The sequence below is a fragment of the Lithobates pipiens genome, unplaced genomic scaffold (genome assembly GCF_037356315.1).
Source record: "Lithobates pipiens isolate NorthernLeopardFrog02 unplaced genomic scaffold, aLitPip1_a1.2 Scaffold_23, whole genome shotgun sequence".
Lineage (NCBI taxonomy): Eukaryota > Metazoa > Chordata > Amphibia > Anura > Ranidae > Lithobates > Lithobates pipiens.
Window position 1 is genome coordinate 86,396,526 of NW_027507785.1, and position 20,673 is coordinate 86,417,198.

General features: G+C 39.7%; 1 protein-coding gene across 3 annotated transcripts in view; it reads left to right on the forward strand.

Annotated features, from left to right (window-relative positions):
* Positions 1 to 410: 410 nt before the first annotated feature.
* Positions 411 to 20,673, forward strand: part of TAFA1 (TAFA chemokine like family member 1) — a 636,784-nt gene continuing 616,521 nt past the window's right edge. For 2 of the 3 annotated variants that reach the window (XR_013262309.1, XM_077451976.1), the window contains exons 1-2: positions 411 to 892; positions 7,289 to 7,412. Coding sequence is in view for 2 of the 3 variants with exons in the window: in XM_077451976.1 (XP_077308102.1) it covers positions 7,292 to 7,412 (121 nt within the window). In the remaining variant the exon portion in view is untranslated. The remainder of the gene's footprint in view (positions 893 to 7,288; positions 7,413 to 20,673) is intronic. The other variant, XM_077451975.1, reaches the window with a different exon arrangement.

The window sequence follows — 20,673 nt, forward strand, 5'->3', positions numbered from 1 at the left end:
TACTAACTATATAACTATGTATAGATCTCCCAGGCAGGGCATGCTGGAGCTTGTAGTCCCCCAACAGTTCAGCATGTAAAGATTCGCTCTGCAGCACCCAACATCTGCTTCCTCAGCTCCAGCCATAAAAATCGCATTTCTGTTGATCTGCTGCCTGTCACAGCCCAGTCCCCCCATTAATGGACTGTCAGAGAGGACCAGCACAGTGCTGGAATTAGGATGCTCTATTAGTCTGATCTGTCAGCTTCTCATCACTCCTCCTTGCAAAGCAACAAACCACATTTTTTATTTTTTATTTTAAAACGAATTTAAAGTCCTAAAAGCAACACAGATCGATTGGCTGTGATGCGATGCTGCTGAAAGTTGTCTGGGCAGAGAAGAGAGGCGCTGTCCCTTTAAGTCATAGGCGAGGAGGAATGCACAGAGTAGTCACAGGCAGCCTCCACAATATAGGCAGGGCTCTCCTATCTGCACTGAGACTGGGAAGCAGCAGCGAAAAAAAACCCATCCGATTGGCACTGCGCAGAGGAGCGACTCCTAATGCTTGCTGCACAAGCAGGGATCTGATTTAAAGGTGGAGGAGTGGAAGTATGAGCAAGGCTTCCACCCTCCAAATCTTGGCCACTTTTCCTGACAGCCCAGTCCAGGCTGGCATGTCTCTCCTTCCCCCTCTTCTACAAACACTGGAGTGATAGAACACAGCCAGAGCACCTTCTAATCCCTGGGAAGAAGATTACTCTTTGGGGAAGCTGGATGAACAAGGCTTATTTTTTATTTTTTTTTCTATTTTATTTTCCCTTTTTTTTTTTGTGGTGCAAATGGATTTTTAAAAAGTCTTAGATCTTTCCAATGATCCCCCTTGGAACTCATTGCCACTGGCCGGATTATACAGGTAAGAGGCTTTGAGATTTAAAAGTCATCAGATAGCATGGAGAGAAAGAGCAGAACAGGCAAAGATCTCTTTTACTAGCTGGAAATCTGCTTAGGTTACCTGGGATTACAATGATTTATTGATCAGAAATGATAGATGAATAGGAAGGAGGGGGAGGGGGAGGGGGGGCAATAGGAAGCATAGGGAGCAAGGATGAGATAGGATGACAGCAAAGCTGTATAATAAAAAGAAATTCCATTTACTATAATGAGAGGAGCATCTCCTGTGCTGTACATCTCTCCCATCAGGACCGGAGTGGTACCCGGTGCTCTTAGCATCCGTTCAACAAAATTCCGATTTCAGCAACTTCTCTGCCAATGACCAACTTCACACAATGCCCTGGTCCACCGGCTGCCCATGTGTCTCCTGGAAGGCAATGAAAGGGCAGCTTGTGGGTAGCATTGGCTGCTCAGCTATGCAGGTGATGTCATATAAATAGGACTGTACTCTACAACATCTGGATGACATGGTTCACTAGTCAACCTAGTCAACTAGGGAGCCCAAGTCCAAGGGTCCTGAGGATAGGTGAGCTGCTTTGGCATTAGGGCACCGTAAGCAGCATGCACAGTACATAGTCTTTCCCTCAGGAATCTGGTTGTGGGATCTGTTTGGAGTAACCCTGACCCCACAGGTTGTGATCCTATTGTTGGGCAATACATGAATGTTATAAGGAAGATAGATAACACACATAAAGATAAAGGTACACATAAAGGTACATAAAGATAGAGAGATGGATAGACACTCAGATCATTTAGATAGATAGATGGACAGGTAGGTAGACATGAATACATATAATTATACCTACATATGCCAATAAAAAAAAAAACATTTGCATGTTTGCATATCTATAAATTTATACATTTATATAAATATAAACTTAAATATGCAAATAAGTACAAAATAAGTACTGTAAAATAGATATATTTTTGAATGTGTGTATATATATATATATATATATATATATATATATATACTCTGTGTGTATGCATACAGTATACATATGCACTATTACTGTGTGTGTTTATATATATATATATATATATATATATACTGTGTACAGTTTATATGTAGTAGTATCTGCAAGTAGTAATAGTGTTAAAAAAAAAATAATAATAATAATAATAAAAAAAAAAAAAAAAAAAAAAAAAAAATATATATATATATATATATATATATATATATATATATATATCTGCAAGTAGTAATAGTGTTAAAAAAAATAATAATAAAAAAATAAATAACTATATATATATATATATATATATATATATATATATATATATATATATATATATATATATATATATATATATATATATATATATATATATATATATATATATATATATATATATATATATAATATATATATATATATATATATATATATATTATATTATATATATATATATATTTATATATCTGCAAGTAGTAATAGTGTTAAAAAAATAATAATAAAAAAATTATATATATATATATATATGTATATATATATATATTATTAAGTATGTACGCACATGCACACAGTGTAGATATTTAAATATGTATGTGAATGTATATTTATATATTTGTAATGTAATTAGACTATCACTCTACAGAAATGGCTTTGCCCAATTTGTATATTGTACATGTGTGTCTCTGTATGCGTTTATCTGTTTGTCATACATTAAACGTCTATTAAACTGCCATTATATTTATATACATTATAATAGTTACACATACTAGATCATGTATTACATACAATCAAAATCACTAATGCGTTTGATTTAGGATTGTTGTAAGGAACTTATGCAGTGGTTATAACATTAATAGGATTCTAAAAATAACATTAAATATTAATACAAACCCAAGCCCCATGTATTTCTTTGATTGATATTGGATAGAATAATGTATTTATACATTAGTCTTTATCAGCATTTTTTTCTTTTTCATGGAATAAAATATTTCCCCCTGGTTCATTGAGAGATTACAAGTGAATAAGTGACAAAATTTCTTGCCTGGAACACCGTCTCCCTGAATGACTTTCCTCTGGCTGCGCAGGAAAATACAGCAGCAGGAATGTCTGATTGGCTGAAAAAAAAATGGAGAGTGTCTGAAGTCTGATTAATTGGGTGAAAGAAGAAAAAAATCCCAGCAGGTGATGTGGAATACCGAGGACCTGGAAGGACTGGGAGTGCGGTCTTCCCAGCCTGCCCAATGTACTGATTATATTACGAGTGGCACCGCTTACCCTGTAACATTTAAAACTATTATGAAATGAGTGACATCATTGTGTGCAGCACAGCTGTATGTGTCAGAGACATGGGCTAATCATGAATGCATTCCAGGGGTCGGCGTAGATTAGAATTGTGCGTGAAATGTTTTGTGACTCAGTGAGAAAATGTTCTACAACAAGATGTCAATAGATGACAGACGGCTGTCAAAATCAGTCAATGAATTAAAGAGTGACTCCCCCTTTTCTGGAAATGGGAATACTGGAAGACGGGGCAATAAATTCTCCAACTTTGTAAATAGTATTTGTAGGTGTTGGTCGTGAATATAATCAGTCTGCTGTGACCCAACCTGGTGACGCCCATAGCCCCCAGTAACGCACACAAGAAGGGCAGTGTAATTGGTACAGCCTGGCTTTATTTTGTCAGCTGTAGTGAATAGCCCTGCGGGACTACAGCGCCCAGCATGTCTTAACAGGCTCAAGGGTGCTACATATTCTTTCCTCAGTTACTTCCATTATGCCTGTAATGGCTTCTAAAGTATCCACTTTTCCCAGTGAGAAATTTTCAAATGGAGCTCCATTTCCTCGGAGGTCTGTCTGCAACTGACTGTGCAGTATTGGCGCTTGCCCGCAGTCTTATGGGGCAACAGGCAAAATAGGAAAACCTCCTATTAGATAGAGCCTATACAGTATATAAATAGAGGTGATAAGTATATGCAATGTTACTTTCCTGCCTTGCGAGAATGTGCCCTTATTTTAACACAAATGAGAAAAAAAAATATATAGGTTATAAATTATTCAAACAATATAGAAGTTATATTATTATTCTAGACCAGGCATTCTCAACCAGCATTCCTCCAGAGGTTGCTAGGGGTTCCTTGAACTGTGGGTGATTGACCTCAAATATAATGGTTCCTTAGTTCCAGGGTCAACACCACTTGGACAGAATCAATGACACCTATGATCTTTCTAGCTGTTTCTAAGGAAGGCAATCTGACCACCAATTTAAGGGACATTTTTCCTACTGACCACCAAAGGAACATTCTTCCCACTATCCACCAATGTAAGGAGCATTCTTTCCACTGATCGCCAATGTAAGAAGCATTCTTTCCACTGACCACAAATGTGAGGGACATTCCTCCCACTGTCCACCAATGTAAGGGACATTCTTCCCACTGACCACCAATGTAGGGAGCATTCTTCTCACTGATTACCAAAGTAAGGGCCATTCTTCCCACCGACCACCAATGTAAGGGACGTTCTTTTCACTGACCATCAATGTAAGGGACATACTTCCCACTGACCACAAATGTAAGGGATAGTCTTCCCACTGACCAACAATGTAGAGAGCATTCTTCCCACTGACCACCAAAGTAAGGCCCATTCTTCCTACTGACCACCAAAGTAAGGGCCGTACTTCCCAGTGACCAACAATGTAAGGGACATTCTTCCCACTGACCCCCATTGTAGGGACATTCTTCCCACTGACCACCAATGTAAGGGACATCCTCCCCATTGGCCACCAATGTATGGGACAGTCTTCCCACTGATTAATAATGTAAGGGACATTCTTTCCACTGAGCCCCAATGTAAAGGACATTCTTCCCACTTTCCACCAATGTACAGGACATTCTCCCCCTGACCACCAATGTAAGGGACAGTCTTCCCACTGATTAATAATGTAAGGGACATTCTTCCCACTGAGCCCCAATGTAAGGGACATTCTTCCCACTTTCCACCAATGTACGGCACATTCTTCCCTCTGACCACCAATGTAAAAAGCATTCTTCCCACTGATCACCACTGTAAGCGACATTCTTCCCACTGACCACCAATGTAAGCTACATTCTTCCCTCTGACCACCAATGTAAGGGACATTCTTCCCATTGGCCACCAATGTACGGGACATTCTTCCCCCTGACCACCAATGTAAGGGACAGTCTCCCCACTGATTAATGTAAGGGACATTCTTCCCACTGACCCCCAATGTAGGCGACATTCTTCCCTCTGACCACCAATGTAAGTGACATTCTTCCCCCTGACCACGAACATTCTTCCCCCTGACTACAATTGTATAGGGACATTCTTCTCCCTGACCTCCAGTGTAAGATACATTATTCCCAATGACCACCAGTGTAAGGAACATTCTTCCCCCTGACCATCAGTGTAAGGGGCATTTGAAATTTATTTCAAGGGGTCCTCTAAGGAAAAAAAGCTTGAGAAAGGCTGGTCTAGGATATCTTTATTCTAAAACTGATACTAAAGTAGATTTAAGCCCAACCAAGGTGCATTGCCGCCTTGTCACATGTACCCATGGTGGAAATTACAAGCAGCTTGGGACACACGTTGTGCAAGCAAAGTCCACCAAAAGGGTTGGTCCACAATGATGTGAAGCTGACACTGAATCCAGCACATGTAGACAGAAATTGGCTGAAAGAGACTTTAGAAGATTCAATAAAGGATGAAAAACGATGCAATTGTGATACACAGGGCTTTAGCAAAGTGCATCTCACCCAGTTAGGGTTTAGCTTTACTTTAATGTTAGTGTGTTACAAATGATTAAAAACATATAGAGCAATGGTGGTTTACTCACATGATATAGAGGGCCTTGAGTGCAGCCCCAGATATCACCATGGGGCCATGCCTAGTGTTCTGTGAAAATAATAGTACAGGAAGGTGTCAGAGACTATGGTGATTCTACGAGAGATGGTCAGACACTGAGGACATGCTACAAGGGATGGTCAAAGACTATTGGCATGCTACAAGGGGGCATATAGGGGGGCTCAAGCATGGTTCCTGACATCACCAAGGGGCCATACATAATTTGCAGTGAACACAATATTTCAGGAAGGTGTCAGAGATTGCAGATAATCACCAGGAGATGATCTAAGATTATGAGGATTGCTACAACAGATGGTCAGAGGCTATGGGCATACTACACAATATGATCAGACACTATGGGCATACTAATACAGATGGTGAAAGACTATGGGCATGCTACAAGGTATGGTCAGAGACTATGGGCATGCTACAAGGTATGGTCAGAGACTATGGGCATGCTACAAGGGGGCATATAGAGGGGTTCAAGTGTGGTCCCTGACATGACCAAGGAGTCACACATAGTTTTCAGTGAACGCAATAGTTTAGGAGAGATTGCAGATAATCACTAGGAGATAACCAGAGACTATGGGCATACTAGAAGAGATGGTCAGAGATGGTCGGAAACTATGGGCCTGTTGTTGGAGTTTGTGAGACCATGCTTTAAAAGAGAGCTATAGACTGGAGACACCGTACATTAGACAGTTAGAGTTTACTACTATTAAAGCCCATTTAAAAATCAATGCTTCCACATATGTGCTCCCTACATCCCCCATAAAAATGACCTATGCCACATTTAATATTTTCCAAAGCAAGATCTATTATATAAGATGGGGATAAAAACATAAAAAGAAAAATGAATGGACATCACAGAAAAGGTGTGATAGTATGGGAAAAAAATAAACCAAACCATTTAGCTACTAGAAGACAGTCGATAGAATATTTTCCTTCACTGGCCTAAGTAAGCACCTAGGCAAGGAATACAAGGGGACTATTTGCAAGGAGCTTAAAGGTCCACATGTGTTCCCCAGGATGCAGATTGGACACCAAGGATTTACAGTAGTCCAAGTTCTCAGCCATGATTCGTGTGTGTATGTATCTGTGTACTTTAATATAATTTTTAAAATACAAGTTTAATATGATCATATGCTACAGTTATAATACAGCCTATAGCTTCTATACCATAAGAGATATTGTATTCCAACAATGTTATCAATGTAGACAGATATACACACAAACACATGAACAGCTACCTAGAGAACCTTCATGGCGTCTGTACACTCACAACCTCATATATATAAGGTCAGAGATTGATGACCTAAAATTACATTTCATAAGAAAGCCATTTGCACTGCTAAATGGTTGAGCTTTCCCTGCTAGCTCGCCTTGTTCCTGGGCTGTCTGTATGTTCTTAACCTTTATGTTGCAATGTGCTCTGAATGCATGCAGCATGCCAGGTCATTTCATATATATTGCAAATGGTTACAATTAAGAAGCTCCCTTAAGTGAAGGGTCGGGATCATAACTCTTGCCTGTGTTTCATTTAGAGAATGGCGATGCTCTGGGCAATGTCTTGGGTCGTCTACTTGTGGATAAGTGCCTGGATGTTTTTACTGTGTCACGGATCCCTCCATCAGCAAAGCTTTCAGCAGCATCATTTACACCGAGCAGGTAAGGAGAATCCACGTTCTGCTCTTTGAATTCATCGAACGTTCAATTTCTGCCGCTTCTTTGATAAAGATCAGCCTGGCTTTTAGCCTTTTGCAGGTTATGTGAAGGATCAAGTCTTACAAAATAATCATTTCCCTTAAGGGTCCACATCAATCCTTAATCAGCTCAGAATCCTGAATTGTGGAAAGGGTTAATGAAATGTCTGAACTCAGTTGAGAATCTCTAGAAATAATGTCAATCACAAAGTTTATCTATGAAGGCCTTAAACAGCATCTTTGGGCAAGTCTCTTTTTGTTTTGTGCTTTATACTCGCTCCACCCCTCTAGAACACCCACTTATCTTCCTCCAGTTGCAAGAAAATCTTCTTTGAAGTCCTACTGGCTTCACCTTCATCAACCTGCAATGCAAGGAGGAGAAGAGTGCAGGAAAGCCTAGATCAGTGATGACGAACCTTGGCACCCCAGATGTTTTGGAACTACATTTCCCATGATGCTCATGCACTCTGCAGTGTGGTTGAGCAACATGGGAAATGTAGTTCCAAAGCATCTGGGGTGCCAAGGTTCGCCATCACTGGCCTAAATCATGTAGGCCCACCCTGCAGAACAAGTGGTTGCCATTGAGGAGATCATCATCCAGTCCACAAATAGTCAGCTGGGGTGACTGGTCTCCTCAACAGGAATTGCTGCCTCAACAGGTGTTAACAGGTGGCATTTTCTGATGGAGAAAAGGGGCTAGGGGCACCCTTAGAGTGAGCCGTAAAGAAAAAACTGGGGTATATGCTTTATTAAAACACATTAAAAAACTTGCTTGGAGAATAGCTTTAAGGGCAAACTGCCATGTGATAGCCATGGAAGCTGCCAATGGGGACTTCTCTTTCTGACAATGCACATTGTCTGACAGTCTTGCTTCATTAATTTGAGTCACTGACCTGAAACAAGTCTGCAGATGAAGCCTTCTGACTTAACTCTGACTCTCCTAATCTGCCAGTTTGTTTTTGGTCAATGGCCCAGAAAGTATGGAAGCCATTGGGCCAGGCATCCAGCATTTTCAAACGGAGATCCACAGCCAAGATATTGATGTTATGGTTTAAGCCATTCCTAACTAAATGCTGCCATAAAGGGAGCAATTTTCGCAAGAAATGTGTGACCAGTTTGGGTTAATGTTGGCATAGGAGCATAGCACAGTTTGAAAGTACTTGTGAAGATTTGCAGGATTGGACCAGCATGTTGGGAAATCTCTGAATCTTATGGGCCTTGCTTCTCTTTTCTGTGTCGAAACCTAAACGATTGTTTTGTCATGTATGTGCCACATTTAAGTGTTGCTGGAGCTAGAAAGACAAATTGTGACCCTCCATTGAGTCTAATGTCAAGAATCCTCGATGGTAGATCTCTATATCTACCTCAAGCTGCCCATAAACCTGGCACATTTTGGAAGCTTTTATTCACCTTTTATAAAAATAAAATAAAACGGTCCAGTGCAATCTTCCAATCATGACTCAAACTGTTTCTTAAACCCAAACAACTAGACAACTCAGGCTATGGTGATAATTAGATCACCTCATTACCAATTAAAAGGGCACTTTTCATTGGTTTCTATCCTAATTTGTGGGATAATAGGATGCCAAATGGGTCATCAAAACTGAAAAAAAGGATTGCAGATTACAATGGACTGTTCAGTTCTACTCAAATGTTTTTTTTTTAGACAAAAGCTGATGGAGATCTTCCAAAATTGTAACAGAATTTACACCTGTATGGCTAGTACCAGGACTGAGCTACATGTGACATTTGAAAAGGTTGCTTAGTTTGGGGATTTAACATCTTACTGACTGTAACTCTAATTGCATTGATTTTAACTGGGTCAGTTCACAGCTAGGTGATTTAACCCCTTGCTGACTGCTGCTTCATTTGCAAAACACTGTTGATGCTGTTAAATGTCATGACCACAGGCAAATAAAATCTTGGTTTATAGTTGGGCCCTTATTCCATAGAATGTTGTGCTTCCCTCTGTCATTGAATAACTACATACCTGAGCAAGGGCAAAACCCACAGAAATGTATGCCTTATTATTCTGAGTGTTGCAGATAGAAACCTTATGAGGCTTTTGTACTTTGCACATTTGCATTACCCCTTGCATTGGTTTACTGAATAAGCCCAACTCAATAGTAAACTGTTGTAAGAGTTATAGAAAGATTGGTGGATCTTTCTATACCAAAGCTAACTAGTTAAATCACTTACCTAATAAGGCAAAGATATCAAGCAGTCTTTGCATATGACTGATCTGATTCTAGTGAACTAAAATCTGATTGGCTATTATTGGATATGTCTTTTTGCATATTTATTAGTACCCTATGTACTTTCTTATTAAAGTCTGAATGTATGGTGAAGACCATTAACTTCCTTGAAATTTTTTTAAAATATTTATTTGTTAGGAAAAATAGACTTCTAACACGTTTCAAGGGACAGGACTCCCCCTTCTTCAGGAGCTTAGACAAAAATTGATGAAATGATCTGCTCAAAGTAATACAGAGAGCCTCAAATTGAGGGTGGAGTTGGCTGTCCATATGCTGATAGGATAGGTCAGTTTGAATCCAACCTCAATTTCACCTTCTCCATATTACTTCATGTTTATCATTTCATTAAGCTTTGTCTAAGTCCTAAAGAAGGGGGGAGTTCTGTCCCCTGAAATGCATTGGATGTATCTGTTGTTCCTAACAAATTAAGATTTTAAGCAAATTTCCATTGGAAGTTGCTCATTTGCGTAACAGTTGGACTATTGTGATCAGAGAGGCAGCAGCCTCGAGCCCAGAATTGGTTTTGTACTTCTATTATAAACCAAGTTCCAGCTGGAAACACTAATCGGATCGGATCTATCTTTCATTTTAATTAACTTCTACTCACATTGGGTCAGCGCTATCATACAACTTCAATATCTTATTAAAGTGGAAGTTATACAAACAGTATGTTCAATTTTTTTGCAGTTCTTACTACAATTGTGCCTTACTTTTGATATAGAAATCACTACATTTCAGCCCAGATCTGAGAACAGTTCCTTTGGTAGCAGTGGTGACATAGCTATAACAATGGAGCAATGCTGGCACTTCTGGTGTCACCACTTCTTAGATTGTACACTGGAAGTGGAACCCTTCTGTTACTTTAAGACCTCTCTGCCTGTGGAGGTTCATCCCTTTTGTCATGCCTATTGAATGTTTTCTATGGCAAATCTCTTCCCATGGTCTTCTGCTACATGTTACTAACATGAGTCTCTGCAACAATCCTTACTCCTAGGCTGCATCTTTTAAAATAAGAAGCAAGATCATGTGAAATGGTTCTATGAAAGCTTAATTGTTTATATTAATGCATGTCAAGGGATTTCACGTATTAACTTTTTTTTTTAGGAAAGGAGGGGCAATTATTGGAATAACCCTCACAGACTATTGCCTAGGGCAGAAACGGGGATGCAAGAAGCCTGAAAACTCACAAACTTTGGTCATGTTTTCCCAGTCTTGTTTCCTGCATTGGCCACTTTTCGACATTTGTGACTATATTTAGCAAAGGAATGGTAAAAGGAAGGGGACACAAAGGTTTTTTTTTATTTCAGGAAACGTTAAGTCATCTCTTGTTTTTCTTAAAGCAGAACTAAACCCATCGATTTAACAGTTTCAAAAAACAATTACATCCTTGGCACATGCCAGGAATGTAGCTGTCACTTTGGTTGTTCTCTCCAACTATCAAACCATCAAATGGCTGGTGTCATAACTGATCACATATGGCATTCGCGGGGGTGGCTGGTGGCAAGATATTCATAGAGTTAGGGGTCATGGGGTCAGTCCTCCACACTGTAATGTAATATAATGGGAATTGCACTGTAAAGGAGCACTGTAATGATTAAAGCATCCCTTTGCAGTGCAGTCCCCTTTATATCCCAGTGCCCCTTTACATTTCAGTGCCCCTAGCAATCACAGCCCCCATCACTGTGCCCTTTGCAGTCATGCCACCCCTCTTTTCCCTCTAATCACAGTGCCCCCTTTTAATCTCTGCTTCCCCTGCACAGTCCTACTTTTGGCAGGGCAGGGACATGATTCAGCCACCCCGCCGACGATGTCATCCTATAAGCAGGGCAGATGGCAGGATGAGTTGCAGATTTGGATCATATTAACAAGTGGCTGAATACCCGCTGGTTAATATGAAAAGACTCTTGCTCTCTGTGCAGATCTCCAGCTCCAGGAGAGTCGGGAGAGGAGATGCAGGCATGGCTGCATAGTGGGAGGTGACTGTGTTAGCCGTGTACAAACCATGGTTGCCGCTTACCTCCAACTATGCAGCCTGTTCATCAACAGGCCCCAGACAGGTATTGGTCCGCGGCCCAGGAGTTGGGGACCCCTGCATTAGCCAGCTATGGTTAGGAAATGCGGCTTGGTGGCCCTAGGCCACCGGGCAAATTCCCAGTGTGCCCTATGGCCAGATCTCCAGCTCCTGGGAGAGCCGGGTGAGGAGACGCAGGCATGGCTGCATAGTGGGAAGTGCGGCGACCATGGTCTGGGTTAGCCCTGTACAAACCACCGTTGCCGCTTACCTCCAGCTGTGCAACCTGGTCATCAACAGGCCACGGACTGGTACTGGTCCACAGCCCGGGAGTTGGGGACCCCTGCATTAGCCAGCTATGGTTAGGACATGCAGCCCGACGGCCCTGGGCCACCAGGAAAATGCCCAGTGTGCCCTATGGCCAGTCTGGGCCATATTATTACAATAAGGGTATATTTTCAAACGATATGCTTTTAGTATATTTCCCATTCGCAGATATGGCAAAGAAAAAAACGTAAAAATGTATTGATGATTGATAGGTAAATAATTAATAAATATGTACAAGAATATGTATTTTTCCAATGATCTGTTAAAAGAAATGAAAAATAAAAATAATATAAAATAACCAAAGGTCCATTAAATTCACACAGTGTGGTCTAGTTATGCCAATGATAGATCTGCTGGATTTAAAGGGCCACTGCTATTCAAATAAAACATTTTTTTAAAATGTATACAAGGATATATATTGTTAAAACTAATGATCTTTGTTATAATAACTGAAAAATATAAACAGTATAAAATAACTAAAGGCCTACTGAATCCACACAGTGTGGTCTAGTTATGCCAAAAAAAGATCTGCTGGATTTAAAGGAACACTGCTATTCAATTAAACATAAAGGTATAAAATATATTAAACGTATAGAAATAAATTGCACTGTCACAACAGTATTTTCTAGCATATTGCTAACACAACTCCAAACCCACAATTTGTTTATCATCTACCCTTAAACTGTTACTAAACCCACAACAGTCAAATCTGTCTTTATATGCAGCATAGCATGCTTGTTATACTCATGGTGGTACTTAAGGGGTTAAGCCTCTGCATTGTGTAAAAAGGCTGTTTTATCCTGTATGCACAGATCCTTCCCTTCTTGCATCGTCTATCTTTGAATGGCTAGCTAACACACAGGCAGTAGCCAACCTGCACATGCTCAGTTGTGTCTTTTATGCTGGAGAGAACATTTACTTGTTCTCAGAGATAGCCAGGTCAGATGATATTGACATCACACATGTGGGCGTGTATTCAGGCTGCAGTGGAAATCTCCTCCTACCTGAACTCTCAGCACTGGAGAAACTGTGCAGTTTATCACTGACCATGGTAAACAGATCAGCCAAAAAGCTATATACAGTAGTGGCAATATTTTAATGTAAAAAGAAGATTTGTAAGCTGTGGGCACTGTGGGGGGCAGATGAACTATTTTCATATTACTGGGTTTAGTAACACTTTAATCTGGCCATAGATAGATTGAAATTTGGCTCGTTCAACAAAGACTGGCTGAATATTGACCCATCTATGGCCATTCCCATTCAAGAGGAGTCTAATGATCTTTCTATGGCCAGCTTTAGTTCCATCTGTTGCCCCACAATGCAATGACATCTTAGGGCTGTCTTGAAACAACAAGGGTCTATTATACTTAAAAGCTGTGCAGCCGTGCGTTAATGAACGGGTGTTGACACTTGGATCTCACATTATCATTCTTTGTGTGAAGGCAAGCTATTCCATTTAAATGGCTGCCAAGGAACCACAATGCTGCCAAAAACACACAGGGCTACTTTTACCGCAAGGCACTGTGTGCAATGTGGGTTTCAGCAGAGTTGGGGTGCCATTCAAAGTAATTATTCTGCATTGCACTAACATGCAGTAAAACACATTGAAAATAGATCCAAATACAGTGTTTCCCATGCAGAATTAATGGATTTTTGGGCGATGTGCACTACCAATTTACCAGCTGCAAGTGACTAGTGAAATGTTATTTTAGATCTATAGGTTGTGGAGGAGGAAGGGTACGGCTAAGCTTGTCTATTACAATAAAAAGTATAGGAATAAATTGGCATTTGACTTTAGTGCCCTATATATCTGCAAGTACTAATTGGACTGACATTTCTTTTACTATAACATCCACCCATGCCTTTCTCATCATATTCTCAATCTGAATGCAGTCACAATTTTGTAAGAGCGTTGCAGGTTATCATTTAAGGCCTGATTGTAATAAAGTTTGCTTGTTTGTGGCACAATGTATTTTCCTGGTGTCACTATAGTTTTGTTGTGTTGGAATTGAATGGCTTTAGCCAGGTAGGCTTGTGACTAGGCACTATTCAAAGGACAGCAATTCAAAATAATATAGAAAAAAATATAGGGGCTATTTACGAATCTGCAGATAATGAAAAAATTATTTTCACCAAGTGAGTTTTTCATCTTAAGGCTTCAAAAAATGAAATTTATCAGCACTCAAAATTATTCCTAATTTGTATTTTTTAAATTACTAAACACACTAAAAAAGATACAGGAATAAACTGATGATATATTACAAAAACGCCTGGGTGATTGAGTCACAATTGTCTTTCTTTATAGTGTAATGTACACTATCTATCTATCTATCTATCTATCTATCTATCTATCTATCTATCTATCTATCTATCTATCTATCTATCTATCTATCTATCTGTCTATCTATCTATCTATCTATCTATCTATCTACCCACCTGTTGTAGTTGTTAAACATTAATTTATATTTAATTTATATTTAACATGTGTAATATATTATATTAGCCAAAAGGTTTTATTAGAATAGGGATGAGTTAGAACTTATTTCAGCCCCTTATTGCTACCATAAAAACACACAACCTGTTTCTCCTATGATCTTAAGAAATATTATTGGTTAATATGGTCAAGACAAGACCTTGGATCCTCCCAACATGCTCCATGGTTGAATCAGCACCCCTAATTGTCAGAGGCAGGAGCCTGTTTAGGTTTATGAGTGCTACTATTTACCATTTTATGAAAGGTCTCGTGACTCCATTGGAGAAACTTTTCAAACAAAGACACAAACACCTATAAGACACATTTTTTAGCACAATGGAGAAGGATTAAGTTGACCATTCACATAGCAAATTTTGTCTGGTTCCTGACGAACTGCTGAAATTCACTGAATGGTTGGCCCTGTTGGCCAACTCTCACCCAACATCCCTCAACTGAAAAATTGAAGAAGCTGGGCAGAAATTAGTGGATGAACAGATCCAGACACTGTTTCGATATTTTGACAGCTGGTAGAGTTGGCTTTCAAAATAAAATATGTGTAGCAGGAGATTGATTCATCCACACTATGTAGCATTGATGGACAAATCTATGTGTATGGCCAGCTGAAGATCTTTCATTGAGTTTTATTGCTGTCCATGGCCTTGTTGGGGGAGATTTGCCCTCTTCCTGACCAGGTAAGACTGTGTGTGTCAGGGCTGACAGGATGTCAATGGGACAGGAAGTGACAGCTTTATCTCCTCAATGGGAGCATAGACGGCAAAAAAAAAACAGAAGTTTTATTAGAGGTTTGGAGTTGGGCTCTCATGTTTAGTCGTGAAGGTCCTAAAAAAGTTGACAAAACCCAATGCACAACAATCTAATATTTGAAAAGTAGAACAATAGAATGCTCACAAGTCATGTGAATCTGATTTATTGGAGTTTGCAAGTGTAGTAAAATATAATACTGGCCATGCTTCTGATTTCCTGAAATAGTCATATTTCATAAACTGGAGTTTTGACATATTATTTGAGATTGACATGATTTAGTTGATGATGGCCGTGCTTGAAGTCTGCTGTTAATCTTAGTTTCTTCATACAACAAACTTTAATAAAAGACTGGCCGCTGCTTTTTGAAGTTTAATATATATTTTGTTAAAACCTAACTCTAGAGAAAACTTTTTTAGTGGCAAGGGGTTAGAAATTCTATGACATGAAACTGGTGTCAAATAGTACAGAAAGAAAACAAAAATCTCCTCTAGTGGACACAGACACCATTTCAAATCTGATGGAAAAATCCCAACAACATCAAAAACCGACAGCATTTTAATCATACGGAAATGTAGAAAGTAAGAGCACTAAATGAATAGTGAGTCCATATTGAAAAATGTGTTTAGGAATAGAAGTTTAATTTAAAAAAAAGGTACATGCGTTTGAAGGGTTACAAAGATTTCATCACTGGATATGTAGTGTTATATAGGAGGACTACATTGGTTGCCCCAGTGCTGCATGTTTTCCAATCTGGTAAACGAATGGGTTATTTTTACTTTGAGTCTTTGTTTTTCCATGTAAAATGTTGTCGGTTTCTGCTGAACCCTAAGAGATCTGTACCAAATCATTGGAGACTTGCCTTATGTATGGTTGTTTCATATTTTATGTTACACATGTAAATTGGTTGATACTGGAATTTTGCAACTGTGTCGGCTATATACTGTGAGGACATCAGTATTGACTGACACTGTGGGGGAGATTTACTAAAACTGGAGCACTCAAAATCCCGTACATGGTAGCCAATGAGCTTCTAACTTTATCTTATTCAACTAACCACTTGCCGACCGCCCCATAACACATTTCCTGCTATAGGGTGGTCGTGCTGCACAGAATCACATATATATAATGATTCTGCACTTCCGAGTATCAGACGTGAGTGCGTGCCACCGGCGGCTCACTCCCGCTGTGATTTTACACAGCTGATCAGTGGGTACCTGGTCACTGTCACTGGTTCCCAAAAAAGAGTCCATTAGGTGTCCACAGTCCCGCTATAAGTAGCTGATTGCCGCCATTACTTGTAATAAAAACATAATAACATAAATATATTCCATAGTTTGTAGACATTGTAACTTTTGCACAAACCAATCAATATATCCTGACCTCATCAAACCCATATGCCCTGTACACACGGTCGGAATTTCCGATGGAAAATGTGCGATCGGATCGTGTTGTTGGAAAATCCGATCGTGTCTGGGCTCCATCGGACTTTTTCCGTCAGAATTTCCGACACACAAAGTTTGAGAGCAGGATCTAAAATTTTCCGACAACAAAATCCAATCATTTAAATTCCGATCGTGTGTAGACAATTCCGACGAACAAAGTGCCACGCATTCTCAGAATAAATTACGAAACGAAAGCTATTGGCTACTGGCCTGTTTATAGTCCCGACGTACGCGTTGTACGTCACTTTGTTAAGAATGATCGGATTTTCCGACAACTTTGTCCGACCTTGTGTATGCAAGACAAGTTTGGCACAAAATCCTTCGGAAAAAATCTGATGGATTTTGTTGTCGGAATGTCCGACCGCGTGTACAAGGCAATAGATGTGGACATGAAGACATCAGGGCACAGTGAAGTACTGTTTTCTGGAAGATGAAAGGATCAGTTGAATATAGGAAATGTGTTCACCCCTAGAGAAATTGAGCAAAAAATAAAACATTTGCACTGGTTTTTTCCCTTCACCAATCTATCCAAAACCAGAATAACAAAGTTTTTCCTGGAGTTGAATTGTAAGTTTCTTTGGTATGCAATAATGCTAGATTTTTATGTTTTTTAGTTCATAACAACCTGGTTCTACATCATATAGTAACTGTAATTATTAGAAGCAAAATCATTTCATTCTTATTTCTAAAGAGGGTTAGTGAAAACTTACAAATTTTCCAAACGCCTACAAAAAGGAAGCTGTACTCTGTAGGAAGGCCAACCAGGTGTGGGAGTCATAAGATGATTAATAATACATGATATTCTCAAGGATCTCCAGTCAATAGCCAGCGGCTGATTTTTGATTGATGACCGTAGTCTTAGCCATGTGAGGAACATAATGTGGTTTCATAAAGTTCATCAGCTGTACGAGAAATAAATACCTATACTGGCCTCGATGTATTGACAAGCCAGCAGACACCAGCTTCATAATGCAGTTGTGTATGTCAGCCATTCAACAAATGAATATAAATGTGGCTGGTTAATGATTAATTGATTGGGCTGTGAGTGAGGTATCTGCAGTCTGGTTTTGCTGTGACCCCCTATACCAGGGGTAGGCAACCTCGGCCCTCCAGCTGTTTTGAAACTACACGTTCCACGAGACATTGCAAGACCCTGAAAATCCCAGGCATAACTCCTAGAGGCAGAGGCATGATAGGATTAGTAGTTGCACCACAGCTGGAGGACCGAGGTTGCCTACCCCGGCCCTATACCATACCTACCTAAAGAGATTTCCCTAAAAAATGCAATTTTGGTAAAAATGCATGTGTGGAACAGAATAGTATCAAGTCCTTTATATTTTGTAGATCTAAGTAGTGACTGAATGCCTCTAATCGGCATTTATATGCATTTGGCCATATAAGCTGTGATGTCATGGGTGAGCAGTATTAGGAAGAGCCGGCAACACTGTAATCCTTGAAGTGTCATTTATTGATACATCCGAGGGACAATAAAAGAAAACTGACGCGTTTCGGCAATAGCCTTAGTCGTCATGGGTGAGCACAGAGGACAAAGTCTTCTCAAAAATATGATAGCTGACTTTTTTCATGGCAGCAGTTAAAGTTGATACATACTTTTTAGTAGGACTCTGGATAGACATAGGGTTGAGAAGGTAGTAGGTAAGCTATAGGTCGCAGGTGAAGAACATTCCTTGAGTTCAGCATAATCACTGAATTGAAACAATCATGCAAACAGGAGTTTTGACTTTGCTTGCTACATGCTTATTCCAGGTCACTTGCCCAGAAAGAATCCAAGCTGGAAACAGCCAGGCAGCTATCATTTTTAGAAGGGATATCAGAATTGGTAGCAGCCCTACAGTATCTATTTCAAGTTTTCTTCACCACTAATAATTTGGGATCCATTTTTTTTTGTTTTGCCAGAGAAGACCTTGATACTGTCCTCTGCGTCACTGCTTCCAGCCTCACCTCCCACTTACCTCCCAATAAATAAACATGCATTACCAACAGGAAACACAAACTCCACTTTGTAAAACCAGCTTAAACGAGTGGTATTATCAGCCGCGAACAGGGAAACGAGCGGGCCTGTAGCTCAGCTGCATTTACCTAAGCCTGAAAAATGACCTCTTTTATGAAGCAGGATCTGGAAGACACTAAGTGCATACCAAGTAGAGGAGAAATGTGAAAGATGACATATCTTTCATTCAGAACGCCCGATCCAGATAGAGTGAAGCTTTTACATCTGCTTCATCACCTGTTTAGGATCTGCAATGCTCCCCCTGCCGCGTACCTCTTTTTCGGCAGCTATGCCATACCTTACCTGAGTAAGATTGATGGTGAGCTGATCCCAGGCAGCCAATTTCAGTCTCTCAAGAAATAATCCGCTACTTTGACAGATGAGAAGAATTTGATGCTCCGTTCACATCATTTAGATTTTTCCGCACCTGAAGAGCAAGTAGAGGTTCTTGCTGGGATAAATATATTTAGACATCCCAGGGTAGCCTTAATAGTGCGCTTTTTAATAGTGCGCTTTTTATTTTTCTACTTTTTTTTTACTTTTGGTTCTCAGATGCTCAGCTTAGGGAAATTATTCAATTTTCAAAATACACAAGGGCTGCTTGATCAGAGCTACGGGAACGGGAAGATGAAGCTGACGCTCATTGCTATGCTGCCAGTCAAGTGTTAGCGTTATAGAACAACTTTGCTTTAGTGAAGTTGTCCTTTAAATGTTCCCCCTACTCCTTGAGTGGCTTAAAGCAGACCCAACCCCCCCTTTTCCTAAATTTCACATCAGCATGCATCTTTGCATGCTGATATGAAATCGCCTAACACTTTTTAAACTTTTTTTTTTTTTTGCTTTACTTACCTTTTTTGTCTTCTACTTCCTGGATTCCCCTGAAGGCACTGGTGACATAGCCCTGGTCACACAGATGCCTCCTGGGAAGGCATCACCATTACCTTTAGGGAAATCTCTTACCTAAACTGCAGTTTAAAATAAAATAATCTTGCAGTATTGGTATACTCATTTTGCACAGGCGCCATACAAAATTACAGGTTTTTTTTCCCAACAGAGGCATGTAGTGAGGCATGGGGGGTTATTTACAAAAGTCAAATCCACTTGCGCCTTGCATTGTGACACACCTGGTTGGGGTCTTATGCTGCTTCTTCCATCCCTTCTCTGAGTTCTAGTGTTCAGAGGTAATACTTAGGGGTTGATTTACTAAAGACAAATAGGCTGTGCACTTTGCAAAGTGCAGTTGCGCCAGAGCTTAGTAAATGAGGTAAAGCTTCACTTTGCAAAGAATACCCAATCACATGCCAGGAATTATTTTTTTAAAACTGCATTTTTGCTCGCACATGATTGGATGATGGAAGTCAGCAGATCTTTTGCTCATTAAGTAAGCTCTGGAGCAACTGCTCTTTAAGAGTGCACTTTGCAAAACTGCACAGTCTAATTGCCTTTAGTAAACCAGTCAAATTCAAGTACACAATGGAGTTTATTTACTAAACCTAGAGAGTGCAACATCAGGTTCACTTCTGCATATAAAGCTATCAGCTTCCAGGTTTTATTGCAAAAGCTTAAGTGAACAAGCTAAGGTTAGAAGCTGATTGGTTTCTATGCAGAAGTGAGCATGATTTTGCACTCTCCAGCTTTAATAAATAAACCCCATTGTCACATGAACAAGGAGGAGATACTCTCCTTCTAGGCCCCAACACTATCCGGCAGGAGTTTTGGGTGCTCAAAGTGGAGCTCTCAGTTGTTACTGACTATCTGATCTTGAAATTGCGTTGTTGAAATAAATTAAAATAAAAACTCCCTCCTTTACTTATATGTATGTAGCTGTTATTCATATGACATTTCTGGTATCATATGCCCTAACAGTTACTTTTTATATATTTTTTTTTTGTTTTTTATTTGTGAGATGTGACTACTGTTTTATATTGCATTGCCTTGTTGG